This window comes from Mustela lutreola, chromosome 1, assembly GCF_030435805.1.
Source record: "Mustela lutreola isolate mMusLut2 chromosome 1, mMusLut2.pri, whole genome shotgun sequence".
NCBI lineage: Eukaryota > Metazoa > Chordata > Mammalia > Carnivora > Mustelidae > Mustela > Mustela lutreola.
Genome location: NC_081290.1, coordinates 198,949,345 through 198,973,344, shown reverse-complemented (window position 1 = coordinate 198,973,344; position 24,000 = coordinate 198,949,345). Strand labels below are relative to the sequence as shown.

At 46.4% G+C, this 24,000-nt stretch overlaps 1 protein-coding gene across 5 annotated transcripts in view; it reads left to right on the top strand.

The window, feature by feature from the left end:
* Positions 1-23,428, top strand: part of ETS1 (ETS proto-oncogene 1, transcription factor) — a 129,022-nt gene extending 105,594 nt beyond the window's left edge. For 3 of the 5 annotated variants that reach the window (XM_059184677.1, XM_059184685.1, XM_059184702.1), the window contains 3 exons: positions 319-579; positions 18,621-18,739; positions 19,608-23,428. In XM_059184677.1, coding sequence (XP_059040660.1) covers positions 319-579; positions 18,621-18,739; positions 19,608-19,823 — 596 coding nt within the window. In that variant the 3' untranslated portion in view covers positions 19,824-23,428. The remainder of the gene's footprint in view (positions 1-318; positions 580-18,620; positions 18,740-19,607) is intronic. The other 2 variants (XM_059184693.1, XM_059184711.1) reach the window with 1 other exon arrangement.
* Positions 23,429-24,000: the final 572 nt, after the last annotated feature.

Here is a 24,000-nt window from a genome sequence, read left to right as displayed (position 1 = left end):
CTCTTCGTTGAATCGAATACGTCAGCCGGAAATTCCGTAAGATCCAGTGTGATTCTCCACTTTCGGATTTCCAGCCCCAGGAATCGTGAGGCCCCACAGACTGCCGTCTCTCTCAGACAAACCAGAGCAGCGTGATTTCGGCCCTGTGGGGCGCCCTTCCCCAGCGTAAACCCCTGAGCTTCCGTTTCCACTGGCCTCTCCCTTCTTCCATCCCTTCTGCAGGTCTGATTAGCAACCCGTCCTCACGAAGAGGGTTTTTACAGTTGTCTCTTCCCAATTCCTCCTCCCCTGCCCTCTTCCCACCTCCTTTACCTCCAGGTAAGCTCGGGGGCCAGGACTCTTTTGAGAGCGTGGAGAGCTACGATAGCTGTGACCGCCTCACCCAGTCCTGGAGCAGCCAGTCATCCTTCAACAGCCTGCAGCGCGTCCCCTCCTATGACAGCTTCGACTCAGAGGACTATCCAGCTGCCCTACCCAACCACAAGCCCAAGGGCACCTTCAAGGACTATGTGCGTGACCGTGCTGACCTCAACAAGGACAAGCCTGTCATTCCTGCTGCTGCCCTGGCTGGCTACACAGGTAGGCGTCCTGCCCCTACCTCAGCAGCCTCTGTGGGCTTGTCGCCATGGGTGGGCTCGGTGCTGGAAGGCATCATGCACAGATCCCTAGAGACTCTCTTTTTTGGCTGAGTGGGGAGAAGAAGACAGTAGGAGGTCTGGTCAGTCTCTCACACCACTCTGTTTGTGAATGGCCATCGATTTTTGGAAGTAAACAGTATCATTCTATCCCAGGGGATCATTTTCAAGAGTGGTGGGAAGAACTTCTCTCTCAAGGGCATCATTGAATGGCCACACTCTAGAGTCTTCTGGAGTAGCATTCTCATTAGGCTAGCTATTCAAATAGGAAGAGAAGCCTTAGTCACCCTATGCTCTATCCAGAGCCTCTGTAGGAAACCCTTTTTGTTTGTTTGTTTGTTTCTCATTTAGCTTTATTATTGACTTTCTTCTAGGAGTGAAAGTTCTAGTAGTGGTGAATGAAGAAAGAACATAGGGAAAGGAAGATGGATGTTGAGAGCTTAGGCTTTGATTGAGAATCTGCTAATAAAATAGTTCATTGACTGAGTGAGTTGTTAGCACAGGTGCTGCCTAACCTTGGAGACATGTGATGAGTGTATCTGAGAAGTATCCAAGGAGCATTTACGGGTTAACTTAGATCCTTTCTGTAGGAATGTAGTATTTTCTAAGAATTAGGAATTGTGTTGTGAGTGAAGCTTACTTTAAGCTTTGATCACTCAACTGTGGTGTAGGCCACTCTTCTCTTCAGCTCCATGCTGGAGAGGTTGACTCGTGGGGACCCTTTCTGTGGATGGAGGCAAACTGTCCTACCTGTGTTTCTAGGGAGGTACTGGTTTGATCTTAGGAGTGTACTTGATCCTTATTCCTGTGTCAGGGAGGTCTCAAGATTTCACTAGGAAAGCCAGCTGAGCTTTGAACAACTCAGAAGCTTGGAGAAATGACTCCTTCAGAGATCAGAAGTACGCCTTTTACGCCGCATCCCACATAGCTCCTCAGGCCGTGCATTGCACGAATTGGTGTTCAGCACTTATGTCTGTGTTTTGAGGAAGTGACAAGGTCTCTATAGAGAGTCAGGACCCGAAAAGACGTAAACGCCTCCTACCCTGTTCTTTCTACTGGAACCTCCCATAGTTTTTGCTTGGACATCACTAGTGTGTCACTAGTGGGAACATACTGCCTTTCAAGTGGATCCTCTTCCATCTCTGGACTGCAGACTGTTAGAGGAGGCCCCCTTCCATTAAGGACGTCTGGAATGAGGAGAAGCACATTCAGTGTCTTTCAAGATGTGCGAGATTGCTGGTTCCTGTAGCTTTAGCTCCTAAGTATTTTAAGCCCTGGACTCCGGTTGGATACTCATGAAGGAGGGAGAAGTGCAGCTTAATCAGGGGGAGAAAGGAAAGGCCAGGGAGCCTCCAGCATGATCCCGAGGACTTTGCAGGTGGCGGGGTCTCTAACTGGTGGTGCTTGCTTCCTTTCCCCTGGGCTCTGCCATTTGCCAAGGGTAAAGTCCAGCTCGTCTGCAGCTTCCAGCAAGCCCTCACATTGCTTTGTCCTTATTGGAAGTATTTCTGTATTCTTTCTGGCATCATCTCCCTTATAACCACCAGCATCGATGATCACCGTTCTTCTCCCATGGCATTATTCTCTTTTAGCTAGGTACGTCATAATGAAAAGTTTGCTACTTAGGGTGGTTTTGTGGATAACGAGATGAATAAACTAACTTGAAGTTCTAAAGTTGGGTTATGGTCAAAGAAATCCTTACGGTTGAAGTCAGCCTTCATGGGATAAGATTCTGGTAAGGATATCTGGCTGCACTGCAGGAGATCTAGAAGTTTCTGGGAAAGGTAAAAGCCTGATGTGCACCTCAGCTAGAAACCGCTCTGAAAGTGTGACATGTACTAGTTACTGCATTTTCTATTGGGAGAAATCTGCAGAGCTAACAGTCTATGAGAGCGACTCAAGGCGCTTTGAGATGATCTTAGTATCTCTGAAGAATTATCTAAGAGTTGGGGAATCTTTTCAAGTGTCCCAGTTTCAGGGTGAGACAGAAAGGGGTGAGTTGGAAATTCTAAGAACTAGGAACAAATATGAAATACAAAATAGAGACATGAACTGCAGTCAAGATAGTTAACATCTGTATGCTGCCCGAGAATCTTCTCTGGCGATCTACACTCACAGCCAAACCGATAAGAGCCTCAGAAAGTTCTCTTAGCACAAATGTAGGTCTGTCCTGGAGGTCTCAGTTATGATGGATGGCCCCCTTTATCTGGATGGTTTTTTTTAAAAGGTGCTCTCAGCATCCCCCCCTCCTTCCTCTGTCTCTCTGTCTCTCTGTCTTTTTCTCTCTCTAAGGGAATAAAACATTCAGTGAGTGGAAGAAAAGCCAAGGTGACTTAGTGAAAGGTCTCAAAGACTAAATTCAAGGTCTCTTGAATTTAAAAGTACGTTTTAAGCATCTCACCACCCAGTGTTGCTCTCTGACCCTGGGGATGTAACTGTTCCCACCATCTCAGACGGTGGTAAGAACAATAGCCCAGAAAACAGAAGTCCCTTGCCCCCTCCCCCGCCCCAGTTCTAGCACACTGCGTGATTTTAGGCAAATTTACTTTGTACCCTTTTCTACTTTTAGTGAAGTGGAAGTGTTCATCCTTATCTTGGTGGTGGGAGATCTGTGAAAATGTAATATAACTAAATCAATTAATTAAACAAATGAATGCTAGACGTTGTACTAGACATGGGGTGCCGGGAGCTCCGTTTTAATAAATCCGTTGTTTCAGCAAATGTTTCTGAGCACATGTCGAGTGTAGATAAGGGCCAGTTGCCCTTGGGAGGTTCATTATCTGGTCAAATTCAAGATATTATAATTGTCCTTAGACTTGGACTGGATTTTCTTCATGCTGTGGTCTGAGTGAAAGTCAGGATTTGTAAGGCATGTGGGGGCCAGCTAAAATTTTGGTGATGTTTACCCTGGGCTCAGTGCCTGGCAAGTATCTGTCCACCCTGCAGACTAATTCTACACGGTGGTTCCCTTGCCCTTGCATGTTCCTTGTTGGTCCCTCATCATTCCAGGTACATCCTAGGGAGCGGGGAGAGAGTTAGAGGAACATCCCTAGGCAGCCCTCTCCACCAGCCTGGGAGCATGACCTTACACCTGACCTTACATAGATGTGTTAAGGTGAGCTGAAGTTTGGAAAGTGCTTTGGAAAGTAGAAAGCATTGCTTGAATGCTGGCAAACTTCTTATTGCTCATAAAAATCAGACCCATTTTCTAGTTCACGTGGGGCCTCCTTTTTGTTCATTCCCTCAAAATCCCAATACTCTAGAGTATATGTGGCTGCCCCATAGGAGCAGTGACACCGTTATATCAGCATTATTTGGCCTGAACTACAGTGTGTACACATGGCTCCCTCAAGCCGGGAAGAGTCATTTCCCTGCCATTACACGCAGGGGGCCTTTGTCTATATCACCTTCAAAGGAATACATTTCACTTCTTCATGTAATGTCTTCGTTACTGCACTGTACGTGTGGAAATCAGTTAGAAACTGAATTTTCACATTCTCTTGCACAGTTACATTCTTCCTCCGAAGATAAGAAAATTGCATCAACCTTCACTGGGCTCCCATGGCAACTTGTTAAATTAGGTCAAGATGTGGGGGCAGATAACATGGCTTGAAAGCCTGCCTGTGCGCGGAGTTAAGAATACATCAAATGCAGTGCTGGCTTCCGCCAAAATGTACCTTCTTACCTTACTGTGAACTGCTTACGGTTATCAGACTGATACAATCAGAAAGCTCCTTTTTTTCTTGTTTGAAGATACATTATGAACCCCATCTAATTACAAAACAATCCCAGAGAAGTGCCCCAGTGTTTTCTATCTATTTAATTGACCTAAGCAAAATGCTTTCCAGATCCCTGAAAAAGGTAGGGATCTCTGATTTTGTTTGTTTGTTTGTTTTTGTTTTTCCCAAATGCAGTAGCTATAGAAAAATATACTGGATTGTCAACTGGTATTCTCTTCTCTCCCAGCCCCATTTAATGGATGGTGAAACTGAGGCACAAAAAGTGACTTATTCAAGACCAGATAATTGGCATGTACACAGAAATAGCTCCTGAATTGAATCTTAAGTGCCAGATGTCTCACTCGACCAGGAAATCTTTCTTGGTGTTAAAGAAAGAGAATACTTATGGGTTATCTCAGTTGCTTTCCTACAGTAGAGTAGGGGGCCTTGAGTCTCGCTTGTTACCAATTAGCACTTGTTACCAATTGTATATGGGTTAGGGCTGTGTAGGACATAGTACTAGCCTTTGGCTTCAATCTGGAGTCATCGGCCTACAGTCACCTTCACTGAACTTCATTCCAGATTGCCAGACAGATAAGGCATCGCCACAGATAAGACATCTGTTCCTAGCACTTCTGCAGCTGTTCCTGAGCCGGCCTAGTAGTAAAGCCATTGTTCTCCCGTGCCCGGGTATGTCCCCACCCACAGTTGCGACATTGTGAACAAGGTGGCAAGGGTCTCTTTTTCATCCTGAAGCCTGAAAAAGGCTAAACCCAAAGCAACTGTCAACCATCACCAAATTCTGTCTTCTAGTGCTGTGCAGATCCATGAAAATGCAATCCCTCATTCTCCTTATGGCTCAATCTGGCACTATCTGAAATTCAACTTTTAGATACTTTTGTATGAAACATCACACATACATACACACACACACACAGTGCTAGTCCCGTAGAAGAAGAAGCCCCGTACATTCTCTCTAGGTCCTCTCAAATTGCTTCTGGCCTCAAAGAAATCTTGCCAAGTCCTAGGAGGCTCTAGAGACAGTCTCAAGTCATACAGTAAGAAAGTCCCTAGGCCAAGCCCAGAACCTTGGAGTTCTGGCTCGTAGTTAAGTTTTAGGGTTCAGTAACCCAGAGCTGCTGCTAAAACATGTTTTTGAAAATAAACAACTTCATTGCAAAGGAAGTGCTTCAAAGCCCTTCAGTGCAGAATGAAACCTGAGATTTGGCAGCATTACCTGAAATCACAGTTTTCTGAAGCAAAACTGGATTGCAAAACACTCTCAGGGCACTCAGATACAAATAAAAACTAAGGAAGCTTTTGGTTCGAGCCTGTGTTCCTGATAAGGAAAGGGGAGAGGGGTCACAGTGCAGTGTGAATTTGTGCACAAGAGTTCTAAAATTCTAAACCCAGGTGGGTATGTTATTAGGAATAGCATGGAGCTTTTTAATTTGAGGGTGAAGGGAAGGGTGATTACCCGACCCAGGCTCTAGAATATTGTGTCTGTACAAATGCTATCAGTATAAGACTGTGAATTGAAGAAGAAACAACTTGTTGACATGAATATCGAACTCTGGTCCCTTTTTGGGGCCTGAGCTGCCTTTTCCTGGGGCCCTGAGGTTCTTGGGCAGGCAAAGCTGGAGCTGGCCCTCAGGCTTTCAGGGGGGGTCCATCACAGTCTCCCTGTGGAGTATCCTTGGGCAGCACCTGAAAGGAAGAAAAGAGCTCAGAAATGAGAAATAGTGGCCCAGAGAGAGTGTCTTGCCTTTCTGGCTCAGAGGCCCTGTGATTACCAGGTTGCAGGAAGCCAGGAGGACCCCTGTGGCCCAAATGGGACCAGCATCTCAGAAGCTGGGTGGGATTCCAATTCTCTGTGCTGTGGGTTAACATGCTGCCCAGTGCTGAGACTGATGGGAAAATACTTTGGAGCATGGGGGAGGTAAGCCTCTTGAGAGAGGAGAAGTCCCTTTCTGTGGCCCCATAGAGCACTTTCACTGCTCTGCCTCCTGCTTGGCTTTCTGACCGTTCTTCACCCTCTGCCACGAGCAGACAAAGATCACAGGGTAGCAGGATTCGGCCTCCCTGTTCGTTTTTTTTTTTTTTTCCCCCTCCCCTAAATGTCTTTTAAAAAAATATGGAAAGGGAGGTTCCCCTTTTCCGCCAGTTGTTTATGAAGGCCTCTGCTGACTGAACCCCTCCTTGTAATAATTCAGTTACAGCAACACCTTGCAAATCGACTCTACCCATTTCCACTTCACAAAACGTGCCTCGTGTCCCTGGTGCTGTTTCCAGCCACCAGAGGCTGAGTGGGTGTGTGGATTTGGGATGGCAGGAAACTCGCCAGGTGACCCCTTCCTTCTGGGGACAGGCCCCCCTGCCTGTTTGGGAGGCGTCCCGAAGTCTTGCATTTTGTGGGTCACTGTTTCTTTAACCAAATCTAACTACAGAGGCTGGAACTGGGTGATGACAGTTCTGGAATTCGGCTCTGTCTCCTGGAGGCTCCACCTTTTTTGTCTTTGAAGTAAAATGTTTCCACTGAGCCAAATCCAGCCCGGGTGCTGCCGAGGCCTCGGTACCTTGTGGCGCTTCACCAGCAGGCCCGGGAAACTCCCTGCAGCTTCCATTGGGAAAGGCCCTGCTAGAGGTCCCAGATGCCTGGTGCCCCTTGGCATCTTTCTCCTGGATGGCCTTCGCTGCTCCAGGGAAAGAGTGGCACATTCACTGGTCCCTCCACCTACGGACTTCGTTCAAGGGAAGCTGTTCTCTTCCTGTCCTGCCAACAGCAGCTTTCCTGTGCAGCCCCCTGGTTGTATAGCCTGTCCCCTGGAACTGCCTTCTCGTCTCAGTCCTGGTAAAGAATCCAAGAGGGAGGCCTTGCCAGGCTCTGTGAGCCCTGGTATGTTTCCCATAGGCGTGAAGAGCCAGAGTCGGGAGCCAGGCAGCCTGAGTGTGATCCGGCTCTGCCTTGGACCACGTGTGACCTCAGGCAGGCTCGCCTGCCTGTGCCTTGGGATTCCCATCGGCAAGATGCTGATAATAATAGTTTCTATCTCAGGGGGTTGTTGGGAGCACTGAAGGCAGAGTTTGTGGAAAGCACTCAGAACCCTTGCTAGGCACATAGCGAGTACCGCTGTTCCGTATTATCCCCCAACCTTCACCTTTCCCATATAATTCTTTTTTTAAAGATTTTATTTATTATTTATTTGAGAGAGAAAGAGGGTGCACAAGATGGGGGAAAGGGCAGAGGCAGAGGGACAAGCAGGTTCCTCGCTGAGCAGGGAGTGTGACGCGGGACTCAATCCCAGGACTTGGGATCGTGACCTGAGCCCAAGGCATGTGTTTAATCAACTGGGCCACCCAGGCACCCCTCTGCTTTAATTCTATATTTATATTCCTCGAGGTTAGGGGACAGTGTATTTTATTTAGTAAATGCCAGTAATTGGTAGCAGTGACTTAGGGCACAGAAGATTCTTAATATCGGATCAGGTCATTTCAGCTCTTCAGCTCAGCCCACGGGTGCATTAAGCTCCCCTTGTGTCCTAGTCTCTTTCATGTACATTACCCTTTTTTTTTTTTAAACTGTCACCAACAACCGCACAAGGTAGCTTTAGTCATTCTTACTGTACCAATGAGGGAATCAAGGTTCAGACAGGGAAAGAGGTCCAGCCTGAAGTCACATCGAAAACCACAAGGAAGATGCCTTTTGAAGTTTTTCATGTTGTCAGACAATTAGTTGGGAAACAGTCACTCTGAGGGACATGTTCCTGTGTTGTTTGGGGTCTGCAAAGGTACAGATGGCAAGACACAGTTAGACTCGCAAGACGTGTTGGTGTGTGAGGGGTTTCTGGGAAGGACAGAGTGAGGGATGGCCAGGGAGGTCAGGGAGGCTTTCGACCATGCTAAAGGTCTCTTCCCTGGAAAAGGAGAGAGGGAAGGAGGATCTGGATAGGGAAGAGCCTCCCTCTGCAGCTCGGGTCCAAGAAAGGTTTGGCCAGGCTCCCAGGAAACTCTCAGGTCAAAGCTGCCCCGTGGAGGAGCCCATGTTCCCTCCTCCTGCAGTGGGAGGTCTCAGTCGCCTCTTGTCTTGGCTGTCGCCGCTCAGGTGACTACCACATCACGCCCGACTGATGATTGTGTGTTGTCAGATAGGCCGGCATGGCTTTTCTGTTTGGCTGGTAGTACAGTGGGGCTCCAGACCCTGGTCCCGATGCTCTCGGTGGCCCGCAGTAGGCTTCAGAGCTCCGTGCATTTATACTGTTGACTCTAACGAAGCATATGGCATTGTCTTCTGTGTGACTTACCTCTCCTTGAGAATCACAAGAGTGAAAATTCTCCTAAGGTGAGTGAATGTGAAAGTTTGAACTTTGGCAGGAGGCCCGAAGGCTCTTTGCTGGAGCGGTGCCCATGGGGACTGACATTCAGAGCTGAGGTGGGTGCAGTTTCTTGTGCAAGTTCCCAAGGCCACGTTCTTGGTCCTTTCTTCTTTAAAAGCAAGGCGTAGGTAGGACATTCTCAGCTCTTCACACGACAGTGGAACAAAACATATTTCTTCTGATGCCCCTTGCTGTCATTCACGTTCTCTGTTGTCCAACCCAATCTGGCGACCATGTCTTCCATTTGGGGGGTGCGTGGATATTCTTTTCTGGATTAAGTTTGAAAACTTCGGTGCCCCGAAGACCACTTGGGATGTATGTCACCTCCCCAAAACTTCTAGCAGACTTTGCTCGTCATTCCTCTGACCCTTGATATGCAGGTGCAACTATATGGCAAGGATAAAATAAATCCCAGAGGTTCCACTCAGGCCACAAACTATGGGTTTCAGACTCCTCAACTTCATCTTTCTAAGCCTAATCAACGAACACATCTCTCTTTCTTCCTGTTACCTCAATACATCATAGGGAGGCATTGTTTTTAGACATTTGCATTGGTTCGAATAAGCATTTCTTGGGTTTCGAACAAAATTCTCACCCCATACCCTCAAATCCAAACGTAACCCATTTCTGGTGACTTCTGAAAACAGTCAGTTACCTAGAAGACATCAGAAGGAAAAGCTCTGAAGAACCCACTTCCTGACTTGAGCTTCCCCAGCTCTTGGTCCAAGTCTGTGTCTCAGTGGTAGGTTGAGTACGGTTAGACAGAGCCCTTGGGTTTGGAGGGAAGGGGCGCTGCATTTGAATATAGGCTGTCCCTTTAAGAGAAGACCAGTCTCCTTTCTCCTTCCACCCCCACACAGGTGGACTTGAAACATGCAGGTGTGAGGAGCCCACGCAAAAACAAGGGTCTTTCCTCCCCACGCTAAAGCGCGGAGCGGTCTTGTTCTCAGGACTGAGACAGACGGGCTGGGGAACCTCGCTTTTGTCTGTCCCATCTGGGGCAGCCTGGCCGACCTGTGGCCCGCCGTCTGGGCTCGTGGCCCGGTCTGTCTTAGACATTGATTAGCTGGACAGGACCTTTGGCTTTACCTTCAGTTCATGGCATGGGATCTGTCTCTAGGCCCGACGTTGGCGGCAATGCTGTTGCATTCCTGGGTCAGCCCTACCTATAATGAGGTAGAGTGTATTTTGTGAGGAGCATAAATGATTAGGGAGAAAAGCACATTGCGGGGAAAAGAGGATCTAGGTCTGTCTGTGGCCAAGATTTCCCCAAACCGTAAGTGTCTGTCATACTTTCACTTGCAAAACAGTTTGCATGTGTTCTTTTTGTGCTCACCTACTTTGAATCAGGGCCAGCACGTCACAGAGTTATCCCGAACTTGAACAGATCCACACTGGTCGTTCTCATGTACAGGATTTTTTAAAAAGGTCTCACATATATACTTTAACCTTACTCGTAGCCTGCAACGTTATCCTTTCCCAAAGTTGCCATGAGAAAGGCCAATTTAATTCTTGGAAGAATAATTGAATTTTATCTTGTGATTTTGCTGTGTTTATTTTTTAAAAATTTCATCCTTTTTGCTTGTCTTTGTTTGAAAAGTGTGCTTTCAAAAATACATTTTCTGTTGATTCATTCTTCTAGTCAATCCCACTGTCGTATTTTATATTGTTCCCAAAATGTTCAGCACTGTGACCACCTCTGCATATGTGTGTGTGTGTGTGTGTGTATTTAAATGTATATTTATATGTTTTTTAATAACAGGGACTCAATGGACATCTCTATAAAGTAGGGAGGACAGGATAACTATTTCCATTTTAGGGATGGGAAAACTAGAGCCCAGGGAGGTTAAATTAGTTGTGTAAGTTTGTGTAGTGAATCAGGGAGGAAGTGGGAGCGAAGTGCTGGAAGCTTGACCTCCCCACTTGGGGCATTCCTTGGGCATATATATATTTTTAATTTCTGAGAGTACTGTCTGCTCTCCTCTCCCAGTTTTCCACTGTGTGACACATTTGTTTGTTTTTGATTTTTTTGAAATTCTTTCTCTCTTTTGGTCTAACGTGCCAGGGACACAGACTTGACATCAAAGGCAGGTTTCATGTGATTTGAGAGCTGTTTTCTAACTGGCTTCCATTGTCAGCTGCTGGCCCTTTTGGCAATAAATCCATCCATGTTCGTGAAGTTATCATTCATTATATAATGTTCATGGAGAGTGTTTTTCAAGCCCCTGTCAGATAATATTCTTTGTGTTTGTGTGCTAAATTACTAGAACCTGTATGCCCCACTGCTACCCTTGAGCTATTAGCCATTGATACAGGAACTTAGTGATGGAACATGTGACTCATTGGACAGGGGCGCTGTTGGCTGGTTATGCAATGTACCATAGTTAGATCGTGCTGGAGTTGAGAGGAGATCAGGTTGGGGTGGAGGCAGGAGATGGGCATCACTCCGAAGAAGTGGGAAAAAGGTACTTACAGACATATCCCCATGCCAAAATATCAAGCAGTATCTGCCCTTCCTTTCCTTTTAACAATCCTCCCAGTGGTGGCCAAACCATCCAACAGTCGTTTATCCCCAGGCAGAAGACAGCGGCAGCTTCACGGCTGATTTGGGTCCAGAGGGCAAGCCACTGTCAGGAGGTTTCCTGTTTGTCATTCACCTTCATTTCATATGGACTCAGTGGACAGGGATTTGGGCATTTTCAGTGAAGGATCATTCAGAAGCGGGTTGACAGGAAGGGCGTGGTGCTTATGAGGCTCCGGGGTCCCCCCACCCCGTACCAGCCACGGTGGGCACCTTCACGGTGGCAGCAGAGGAAGATAGATTGGTGAGCAGATGGGTCATTTCTGGATTCGCGTCTGCTGTTTTTGACCTCTTCGTTTGGCTGTGGGTAGAGACACCTGGGTGGAAGGGAGGGGCAGTCAAGGCCCGTTCCTCTGCTTTAGGACCACCTGCCAGATGTGTGCTCTGAGGGCAGAGTCTTCCCTGTTGCAAGGGTGACCAACCATGCGAGTTTCATAGGTTAAAATAAATGTGGTGTCTTGCTCGCACTGAGGTGTTTGATTTGACTTTTAGAGTCAAGCTGAAGAGATTAACTTCTCAAAGTAGCAAATGAACCCCCAAAGGACAGGCCGTGTGGGTATGTTTTTATTTGGGGAACGTGTTGCTCCTATAGCCTGGGAGTCACTCATGTTGATTAGTCCCAGATAGGGTTTAATAGAGAGAGAGGGGCAGCTGGGGTAGATACCTTTCTGCAGAGGGAGGATGAATGTCTCAGCAGCATGAACCAGTAAATGTCTGTTGAGCTCTTGTCTGAAACCCCATACCTGCCACCCAGAAAAGAAGGCTCACGAAGCTTGAGTCTGGGCACCAGGGGGCCAACTGCAGGTGTCATTCAACAGCAAGTCGCTTTCGGACTATTGGTATTTCGGGGTGAGGCATCATCTACGCTTTACCTTGCACCAGTGAGAAAGCACCATCTCTGCTGTGAAAGCGTGCATCCCAGTGACAAGAGAGACAGGCACAGAGGACACAGACCATCAGGCTTGGCCTCGGTAGAAGCAAACCCATGAAAGAAGCTACCAGAGAACGTGACTGCCCTGTGCTGACCTCCGTCTGCACGGAAAGCAGCTCTCATAGGTTAGCCACATGCTGGGGCACAGACGAGGATGTGAGGACCTGCAGGTGAAAGGAAAAGGAAACACGGCCGTCCAGCCCCGGTCGCCGTTCACCAGCAGCGAGTCCGTGACCATGCACCTGAAGATGAGAAGACATTGACAGGTGGCCAAGTGGAAAGGATGGTTCCCAGGAGGATCTTAGTAAAATCTTGTCCTTGCCCATGGCTGTGTATTGAACTTGTTCACTTAGACGCAGAGTTGGGGAACATTCAACCATAGCAGTGAAACAATAGGGGATTTTTTATAACTGGCTCTCCTTAAGAGAGATGGTGGGCCTTTCAGTTCCTAGACAAGGAGAAGGGACTTAAAACGTCACCCGGATGAGAAGGAATTTACCTGAAGCTTTGTCTTTTTTTTTTTTTTTTTTAAATGAGACTAATAACTTGGATCTCAAGTGCCTTGAGGGTCCCCACCTGACACTTCTGCTTCTGAGGTTCAGTCACGTTCTTCAGATCAGGACTGTCACTATTGTACTAAGAACTGTCTTCTTGCCCAGAAGCTTAGAAGAACAAAGCCAGCAGAGGAAATCCCCCAGCTATAGCCGGGGAGGGGGCTGGAGGGAGCAGTCAGCAGGGTGTGCGGGGCCCAGCCAGAGAGAGTGGTGTGTGTGTGTGTGTGTGTGTGTGTGTGTAGCCCTCCCTCCTTCACTTCTTCGGAGAGAGACTTCCTTCTAACAGGGACCCCTCTGTTGTTGTGGCTGAGAGTTTCTACTTGAGAAGCATAGTTTCCCAGTGATGCCACCGGATTCCTGATGTGTGACACCCCGGGGCAGCATGGTGAAGGACGCCGTTGACTGCCTTGGGGCCCCCAGACAGGGACACCATTGTGAGTCACATTGAGTGTGTGAACTCCCCCTTCCCATGACTGGCACTATTCTTAGTACCATTCTCTGCTTCCTGGGACAAAGGTCACTGGGAGCACCGTCTAGTTGGGTGGGTGGATGCGGCTGGGCCCGGGGTGAGAGGAGGCACAGGGAGAATGAGGAAGAGCCTTTACAATTTGAGGATATGTTGGAGCAAGGGCGAGGGATGGAGGAGCCCTGCAGCCCCGGGGATTTGGGCTGAGATACACTAAGCAATCTAGAAACATCCTCTGGGAGAGTCTGTAACCGGCACTGCTAGTCTCATTTCCGGGTTTCAACAAGTCTGGGGCCTAGGAAGTTCCCTTGGGCCTAGACATGGATGGGACAGGCAGGGTCAACCCAGTGTGCATTGCCATCCTGGAGCTACCTGCCAGCTGTGTGCTTCCCTCCGGGGATCCTGATATCCCTTCCCAGACCTGCAATGAACGTGACCAGGCTCCTGTGCAGGACTGTCCACAAGTCCAGCTCGGTAATGGACCTACCGCGGACCCGGAGCTCTTACTGAGACCTGGCGTTTCCAGCTGGGAGAATAATTCCACGTCCTTCCTATTTACGGCTCCCCACCACCAAAAGGGCCCTTTAGGAGTTAGCCAAAGGGAGGAATCTTTGGGGGGGAGGGTAATCTCATGGATTCTTTTCATTTGGTTCCACATCCTGTACTTTCTGAAGGGCAAACAGCCACTTTAGGAATCCCACGGCAGGAGCCTTGCATGTGCCTGTCAGCCCTGGCTGGGCTTCCGGGATCTTCCTTGCAGAGTCAGGGAACAGAGACTTGAGCTGACATCACCCTATTTTGACTTTCTTGTTGTGAAGCTTTCAAGAGACATTCCTCCCTGTTCAAGTTCCTGTGCTTTGGTTAGGCATCTGGTTTTCCTATTTATGCTCCCTCTTGCCTTTGTTGTAAATAGCAAAAAAAGCTTTTATAGTATCTCACCCATGGCCTAGGCTCCTAGTTCCCACATTTCACAGTCTTATGTTCCTTATGAACAGAGGAAAACTCACAATGAGACCAAAAAACAAAAAGCAAGCAAACAAAACACACACAAAAACCCACCAAACCCACAGACAGACAAGGGTTTACCCTGCCCCCCTCCCACCCCTGGCCGCCCAGGGAAGCAGGGTTGGCACAGACAGAAAGAACTTGTCCCTCTGACATTTCAGTTTGGGAAATGGCACTGGGCAGGAGAAAGAGCAGCAATAATTCTGTCTGACATCTGTGCCTCTGTGAGCTGGTTCCGGCGACAGGACTTACACACCCCCTTTGCACTTTCTGGCTGCCCCAGGGATCCCAAGGACGAGGAACTGGGATATGTTCCTGAACCTCTCTCTTTGGGACTTGGGTCTTGCCTGCTGCTCCCTGCCAGCGACTAGGACTTACCTGGGTAGAAGGATCCCAAAATGTCCTTCCTTCCCCTTCGCTGAGCTTGGTGTGACTAGCCCTCCACTCCCCAAGGGAATGTGAAGATAATGGGAAAGAGGTTTGTAGGTAAATAGTGGGAGGGAGAAACAGTGAAGTATCATTAGCCTCACAGCTACCAGGAGGGGACGGACTCATGGGGCTGGACATATCACCTTTGGAGGTGAACACCAAGGTCCCCAGTGGTTGGATGGTCAATCAGGAGAACCACTGGCCAGCCCAGTGTCCCGTGTCTGCTGTGAGTGGTGAGGAAGAGATTTTTTTTTTTTTTTTTTTTTAAAGCCGGGTTGTTTCTTTTATCCTATGGCTCCTCTCAACCAGGCAGCCCGTTCAGATTTCTGCCTCTGGGTGGGTCTTATTTAAGGACAAAGCAGTGCCAAGCTAAAGGATTTGGGGGTCAGACCGCCTGGGTTCCATTCATGGCCATTTTACTTCTGAATGGCCTTGGACGAGGCCAGGGGACAAGTGACCCAGGAACTCAGTGTCCTCTGTTGTAAAAATGGAAAAACAAATTTGCGAGTCCTAATACCTACTCCTTGGAGTTACTATAAGGAATAAATGAGATGAACATAAAGCATTACGCACAGTGTCCAGTGTGCGTGAGTATGCGACACGCCCGAGCTCTCGTTTGCACTTTTCCTCATCAAGGGTCTTACAGTCACTTCTCTCTCTCCGTGTTTCGTTCGCTTGTCTATGGGCGTGGCCCGGGAGACGACTGACTGCAGACTCCAGGGCTCCTTCACGCAGTTTCCGAGTTGTTGACTGTTCCTGGTTATGTCTCTCTCCCAAAGAGTAGGAAGACAGTGCTGTCCTGTTGGGTGTAGCGTCCTCTTTGCTCCTCTTCTGGAAGCCTGCTCTTTTGCCGGGTTGTTTCAGTGGCTATTTGTGATTTTCTTGGCTAGCAAAGATTCCACAGCCTTTCTTAATAGAGACGCGTGGACTGATGCCTCCTGTCCAGAATGGCTTCTCCACCGATTCCTCCCATAATGTCCCGTTTTGTCCCATGAACCCAGGCAGGCAGTAGTGACTGGTACCTTGAACTCAAGGCCCACAAAACCTGCCAATATGCCTGAGTTGTAGGCAAAACCGCATTTTAACAGGCTGAGAAACAGAAGAGGGTAAGGTTTTCCTGGGGACACCTTCTGGGCTGTTTCTTTGAATGAATGCTCAGTTATTTCGTTGGTCCACGGGATCATCTCATTCAAGAATATGCATAAGGTATTTCTTACAGGATGGTTTTCAAGAGTACAAGGTGCATTCTTAGAAGGATGAAGTGAAGCTATTTCATCTTCCAGTTTTAGCTTGGCCTGTGCTGGAGAGCACGCTGGGGTTCACCCCCAGCAGGTAGCCACTGGGGTTGGGAGAGGGGTGGGATGCTTCCTTTGGCTGTCTAGTGAATGTCCACGTCAGCTGCTCTTGCCCTGCTGCTTGGAGTCTGGAGGCCTGGGCACCGGACCCAGAACCATCACATTTACACCGTGCCCCAGAGCAAAGTCATCTTACTTTTCTGAACATTTTTCTTTTTGTTTCTTAATAGGATGGAAACACTAAGACTTGTTGTGCCTTGCCTATAGAGAGGGCTGGGGAGTGGATTTTAGGAGTTAGCAAAATGATGCATGGGAACATATCTTGTAGAAGTATAAGGTATAACAAGAGTTGACCCCTCTAGATCATAAGAACATATCTCTTTCTAGATGAAGAAAATTTATTTCCCATTGAATCTCACTTTCCTTTGGATCAGACAGATCTGAAGCTCAGATTAAGGATGAGAGCCTTAGAAAGTCAAGTGTCCCTGTATGTGCTGGAGTGCTCCTGGCTTCCTTCATCTTTCCTCCTCTGCCCTGATGGCTTCTAAGATGGTGCTGTAAGTGTAGACCTGTAGCAAGCACCACAGACTTGAACCGTAATATTGAACCATGTTGTTTCTCCCTCCAGCTACACCCATGAACGAGATTGGAATCACTGGCAGCTTTGTCATATCTGAATAGAAAGTTATCTTACAAGGAAATCTATGAGCATAAATCCTTTAGCACGAGATAAGTGGACTATCAGAGTGTGTCTGGCTTTCCAGAACTAAGATCTTGGCAGTGTTGATGGCTAAGACAAGAGGATTGTGTGTGTGTGTGTGTGTGTGTGTGTGTGTGTGTGTAAGTTAGAATATACTGACCCAGGAAGAATTTCTGAGATTGTCCTCACCTGACCTCTGAAGATTTCTTGGGTGGCAGGTTAATCCCTTATACAGTGCTGATATTCTCCTTTCTTAGTTTGTGAGGCTGCCTGTAAGTGGCCTGGAGGAATGGGATGTAGTAGAGAGTATTATGACCTTATGACCAAAAGAATGTCTAACCTCTGTGTCCTTGTTGATGACCTTAGGATAGCAATCATTGTCACTTACAAATCAGGGACTGGAGGCTCTCTAATACAGAGAAGCACTTAAGAGCTTTGACTTAAGATGGGAAGTGACAAGGTATTCCTTAGTTAATGACTGTATTACTAATCAAAGCAAACATGACTTAGTTCTTTTTTTTCTTTGTTTATCTGTTTATTTTAAAAGTAAAGTGTTTATTATTCTAATTGTATACAGTGTTAAATGTTTCATTTTTAAATTTATGACTCTTATTCTTAACTTTTTTTTTAAATTTATTTTCAGCATAACAGTATTCATTATTTTTGTACCACACCCAGTGCTCCATGCAATCTGTGCCCTCTATAATACCCACCACCTGGTACCCCGACCTCCCACCCCCCATCCCTTCAAAACCCTCAGATTGTTTTTCAGAGTCCATAGTCTCTCATGGTTTACCTCCCCTTCCAATTTACCCCAACTCCCTTCTCCTATCTCCCCATGTCCTCCATGCTATTCATTATGCTCCACAAATACGTGAAGCCATATGATAATTGATTCTCTCTGCTTGACTTATTTCACTCAACATAATCTCTTTCAGTCCCGTCCATGTTGCTACAAAAGTTGGGTATTCGTTTTTTCTGATGGAGGCATAATACTCCATAGTGTATATGAACCACATCTTCCTTATCCATTCGTCCGTTGAAGGGCATCTTGGTTCTTTCCACAGTTTGGCGACCGTGGCCATTGCTGCTCTAAACATTGGGGTACGGATGGCCCTTCTTTTCACGACATCTGTATCATTGGGGTAAATACCCAGGAGTGCAATTGCAGGGTCATAGGGAAGTTCTATTTTTAATTTCTTGAGGAATCTCCACACTGTTCTCCAAAGTGGCTGCACCAACGTGCATTCCCACCAACAGTGTAAGAGGGTTCCCCTTTCTCCACATCCCCTCCAACACATGTTGTTTCCTGTCTTGCTAATTTTGGCCATTCTAACTGGTGTAAGGTGATATCTCAATGTGGTTTTAATTTGAATCTCCCTGATGGCTAGTGATGATGAACATTTTTTCATGTGTCTGATAGCCATTTGTATGTCTTCATTGGAGAAGTGTCTGTTCATATCTTCTGCCCGTTTTTTGATATGATTGTCTGTTTTGTGTGTATTGAGTTTGAGGAGTTCTTTATAGATCCTGGATATCAACCTTTTGTCTGTACTGCATGACTTAGTTCTTGAAGGCACGAAGGATTATGCTGCCTTAGAATGTCTCAGAGGATAGATCCAGTAATTTTCTTTATAGAATTTTCATTGCAGTAAAAATGGACTGACCGTTAAGTCAATCAAAATAATATTGATAAGACAATGGGATATTGTAAGTGCTTTTTGGGCGGGGGGCAGGTAGAAAGTTTTTCACCTTTCAGTTCAGTCCTTGTGAACTCACAGTACCTCCTTCAACTTTTGTGCTGTATGCCACCTTCATCCTCTGGGGGCTGGACGGACTGGAGAGGAGGCAGGAGGGGCGCTGTGTAATGGAATTCATTGCTGGTGCTGCCGAGCGTCTGGTGTAATGATTCGCAATGGCTTGTGTTTTCAGGCAGTGGACCAATCCAGCTGTGGCAGTTTCTTCTGGAATTACTCACTGATAAATCCTGTCAGTCTTTTATCAGCTGGACAGGAGATGGCTGGGAGTTCAAGCTTTCTGACCCAGATGAGGTAAGAAGGGAGTGACGAGTGAGCACGGTGTGGAAGGGGGATGAGAGTGAACTCTGGAACTCTGGAAAGTGGTTATGTGGGCCGGGATGACATTTCCTAGGATTCCAGCCCCACCTCTGCCCCTCAGTGCTTGTATGATCTCGAGCCAGTTACGTAGCCTGTCTGAGACTGAGTTGCATCCTTCAGACAGCAGAGGACATAGCTACACTGCCCATTTGTGTTCTGAGTTTCACATGGTGGGCCTTTCATACATTTGGGTTGCCTTTTCTGGAATGGGTCGGACAGTTCAAGAGACTTGGAAGATCAGTACAATCTGTTCGTTAATATATCATTTTCCACAAATGCATATCTGTGCCAAGCCCTAGTCTGAGCATGACAGAACTGAAAGCACTGAACAAGAGAGGCAACATCTCTGGTCTGGCGGACAAGAGAAGATAACATGCCCAGTGCAGAAAAAATGCTGCCCTTTGATGAAACGCAGGCATGATCGGCTCCACTCCCTCACACTAAATTTCACGCTTGCAAAGCGAGCATAGCCTACCAGCAACATAAGGAAATAGGGGAGTTTGTAGTGTTGTCTTTTTTTTTCCCCAATACTTTAATACTTTCCAGCACTTCATTACACAGAAACACAGGATCAATGTATTTTCATTAATTTAAAGAATCTTGCCCATTTCTTAAAAATGGGCATTCAGAATAGATGGGTGAGAAAAAGATCTCCCGTGCACGTGAGTCTCCACCCATCTTCCTTGGACATCACGGGTCACCATGAATGGATGGATACACGGGCATATTAGTGTGTCTACCTGGGTTATCCTCTAGGTTTTTACCCCGTGTCTTTTTCAGTTTTTTATTTGTTTAATTTAAGGTGGCCAGGAGATGGGGAAAAAGGAAAAACAAGCCCAAGATGAATTATGAGAAACTGAGCCGTGGCCTACGCTACTATTATGACAAAAACATCATCCACAAGACAGCGGGTAAACGCTACGTGTACCGCTTTGTGTGCGACCTACAAAGCCTTCTGGGATACACGCCCGAGGAGCTCCACGCCATGCTGGATGTCAAACCCGATGCCGACGAGTGATGGACACCCAAGGGGTCGGGGAAAACTCTGCTGAGACGTTTCGAAGAACAACCATGTTGGTCGGACTCTTAATTTTTAATCGTTATTCTATTTTTAATTTTCCAGAACTCATTTTTTACATTCAGGGGTGGGAGCTAAGTGAGCTGCAGCTTAATCAATTGTGAGCAGTTGGAAAAAGCGAGCCAGGGCTTGTGGGTGGGTGGGACGAGAAATTCTTGAGCAAATTTTCAGGAGAGGGAGAGAGAGAGAAAGAGAGAGAGAAGGGTTCTTCTAAGAAGCTTGAAGGATCCGGCTTAAGGGAGGAGGAGACTAACACATTATTTTTTAAAAATTGTCCATGAAAAAAAAAAAAAAGGCATGTCTTGAGTTATGGACCTATTAGCAAAAGAAATTGACACATAAGGAGTTAGGAGACCCATGAAAAGGCAATTAATTTGCTTTTGGTTTTAGGTCTGGGAGGGCAAAAAAGAGGGAGGTAGGATGAAACATTTGTTTGGGGGATGCACTAAAAACAAAGATGGACTTCCGTGGGGAGGAGACCAAACTGTTTTTGTGTTAAAATTTATTTTATTAAATTTTGTGCCAGTATTTTTTTTTTTTTCTTAAAAATCGTCTTAAGCTCTAAGGTGGTCTCAGTATTGCGGTATCATGCAAGTTTGTTTTTTATTTGCCGGCTGAGGATTCTGTCACAGTGCAAGGAAACTGTTTATATAGACCCCACTGGAAATGCAAAGTGCTGTCACTGAGATCGGGGATCCCAAATTCATGTGACTTCTATATGAAGGAAAAAAAAAATCATGCTGATTTGGGTACAAGAGACCTGTGCATGTGAATTTCATCTGTGTTTTAAAAAACGATCACGCCCCTCTACTTACTTGTCATTAGTGGATTCTCGGGGTTTGGACTTAACATTGAACTAAGAAGCATTAAGTCTTTGAACTGAATGTATTTTGCAGCCCTGGTTTTGGACCACAGTCAATGTAGGAGCACTGTTGAGGTCATAGAAAGGAGATCGAAGGAGGAAGACTGACTTGGTTCTTTATCGGTTCTATACCTGTAACATATATGACTTGGAATAAAGGCTGTGTGCGTGGGTATTACCCCTCAGGTCTTAGGAAGTAAGTCCTGAATGCTTGTCATCCCACACCAGCACTCTACACTTTCTCCTTTATGTCTCATTGTCCCGGCATCCCACGTTTATCGCTTGCCCCCACCCTGTTCCCCAGTGGAGAGAAATGTCCGACATTCCGAGTGGTGAGAGAAAGAGCAATGCAGTCATGCCAGGAGATGGAGAGTGGCTGGCAAAGCCATTTAGATGTCCTGGGTTTTAGGAACAATGGAAATTAAGGTTGCGTGGAAGTAATATGTGGCGTGGCTGTCTTTGGGAGGAGAAATGCATGGCTTCCCTTTGAGGAGTATCAGCGGGTGGAGTCAGGTGTTGAGTAGACCGTGCACGCAGCGTGAAGAGTGCAGACCCTATCCGGGCCCGTGCTTGGATCTGTTATCTTGGCACTGGGTAAGTGAAGGTTAATAATTGCAGAAGAGACAAATGACTTGAAGGCAAAAGAAACATAAGAAAAGGAGCTTGAGGGAAGAAAATGAGGTGGTCCGTGCAATTCAAGTAGATTTCTGGTTCCTCCAAAGCTCAACGACAAACTCCGTTGACTGGGGCAGTGCTGAAGGGTGGTCTGCAGAGGTTTGGGTCTTTTCCAGGGCGGGGAGGGTGGGAACCAACATCTAACCAGTGAAGAAAAGTGCCTAAAACACTTGAACCCCGCCCCCCCCATAGATGCCTGATTAAAAAGGATGTCGACAGAGGGACAGCTCTGGGAGAGGTGAAGAGATATTTAAGGTGGGCTTCTCAGGATGAACCCTTCCTGGGCTCCAAGGCAGAGACCAGAAGTACTAACTACCTGCTAGCATAGCTTCCAGAAAGTGGGTTGTTTACTCCCAGGTCCTCTTGTAGACCCTGAATTATCAGGAAACCAGCTCTGTGATTCATTAGTCTCCTCACACTGTTAAATCGGAGTGTCTCCTTGGAAAGCAAAGGCAGAGTTGGCCCAGCTATGTATTCTCATCTTCTTCCGGGTGCAGGTGCCTTAATGAAGCTCTCGAATATTTTAGGAGCTGCTCAGGGAGTGTTAGGCGGAACTGTTGGATTACGTCGTTTTCTCTTAGATTATGGGATCTTTGTTGGGCACTGGCAAAGGCGTGTGTGTGTGTACCCGCGCACGTCTGTGTGCGTGCACGTGTGCGTGTGCATGTGTGCATGCTTGCAGACATGTAGAACTGCCGCTAAAATAATACCTGGGTTTTCTGTTAAGTCTTTCCACATTTCAGCAACAGGCAAAAGTAGAACCAAGGCAGGGCATCGGTCTTGCTTGCTGTTTGCAACCAGGCAGAACATGACTTTCTCAGTGCACCCACCTTTCCTCTTGCGTTTCTGCTGGAAACTCCCCTCGTGTGAGCATGTCTAAGTCCTGTAAGAACTCCATAGCAGATAAGAGATAAGAAAGTGCCTCCTCCTGCTCCTCTACCGCTTGTTTGCTTAGATGCCTCTCTCTCTAGGTCCTCCATTTTCAGTATTTGTAGATAGTGCGCTAGTTAGGGAAGACAGCTTTGTCCATCTGGCCAGATGCTTTTTCTCCTTCTGTCCAGGGGCCAGAGACCATCCCAGGAAGAGTGGTGGGTGGTTTATACACTGGAAATGTAGCAGAATTGTTGCATTTATGCTTTTTAAAAACACATGTTAACTTCAGAGGAAGGATGGGCAAATCTGGTTGAGCTGATGAAACCCTTATTTTCCTGGAGATGCCTTAACCCATGTTGGTTTTGGCTGTCGGGTTCGGGGTCACTTTTGTTTCCTTCTCCAAGCAGGGGAGGGACTTCCCTACACAGAGCCCTGGTTTTGTGGCTTTGGGGATTGGAGGTAGCATTCAAAGATCAGATGTGCTTTTCCTCACTTTGGAGACGAACACTCTGGGTTTTAGAGCATTAACCTGCCTAATCTTCATGGTGAAAAATCACACCTTCTCTGTTCTAGTCATGCTGTGCGTGCTGCTTTCTGTTGGGGTCTATATAAATGTGTTGAACTCATATCTACATTCCAAAGAAGTTTCAAGGAACCATAAATATATGTATACATATACATATATAAAGTATATATATATTAAAATGAAATTATCTCTATCAGGAATACTGCCTCAGTTACTGAACTTTTTTTAAGAATACTTTTTTTTTAAGCTGATAAGTGTAGGGGTGAAAAAGATGTTATATTGTGTTTGACTATTTTCCAACTTGTATTTTCATATAATTTATATTTTTTAAAAAGCTGAAAATTTAAAAGCAAGATGAAAAAAGGAAAAGCAGGTGCTTTTTAAAAATCAGAACTGAGGTAGCTTAGAGATGTAGCGATGTAAGTGTCTATGTGTTTTTTTTTTTAATGCAAAAAAAAATTTCTTATGGGGGAGTTTTTTTGTTTGTTTATTTTAGTAGCTGATGCTGGCACATCATTTTGCTGGAGAGTTTTTTATATACTGTAGCCTGATTTCATATTGTATTTTAAACTGTGTGAGATTAAAAACAAAGAAATTCATTCATAACAATGTGGGTTTGGCTCGATTCTTTCCTGTCTGGTGCATGTGTGAAAAAGCAGGACAGACTCACCAACCAGAGACAAGCTGAGGAAGAAAGGCAGTTCAGTCTTGCTGATCTCACGATCTCAAGACTAGCTCAGTTAAAGATTTCCTAATAAACTTATAATGAGAATACAGGGAAGTATAGTGCAATACCCCAATTATTAATATACGGAGGTCGCCCTCGGTGGAATGTGCCTGGCCTCGTCACACCGCATTTTGTTCATGTCTGAAGGACCGAAGAGCCCACGTGAAACAAGTTTTTTAGTGACTCAACGGATAAACATTTGATTTCAAGGGAGTAAATTTCCTGATAGGAACATGGAAAGTTGAATAGCTTAGCTCATGCTCTGGACATGAACAGTATTTTGGTTTCTTCTTCTGATGCTAATTTTGGTCTGTGCAAATTGGGACCCATCGCATTTGTCTCCTTTGGCCCAGCTCTTCCACTGGGGGTTGAAAATGGGGAATAATAATATCTGCCTGAACCTCAGCAGCCCGTGTTATAAGTAAAATCATATTTATAAGTGCTTTGGGGAGGA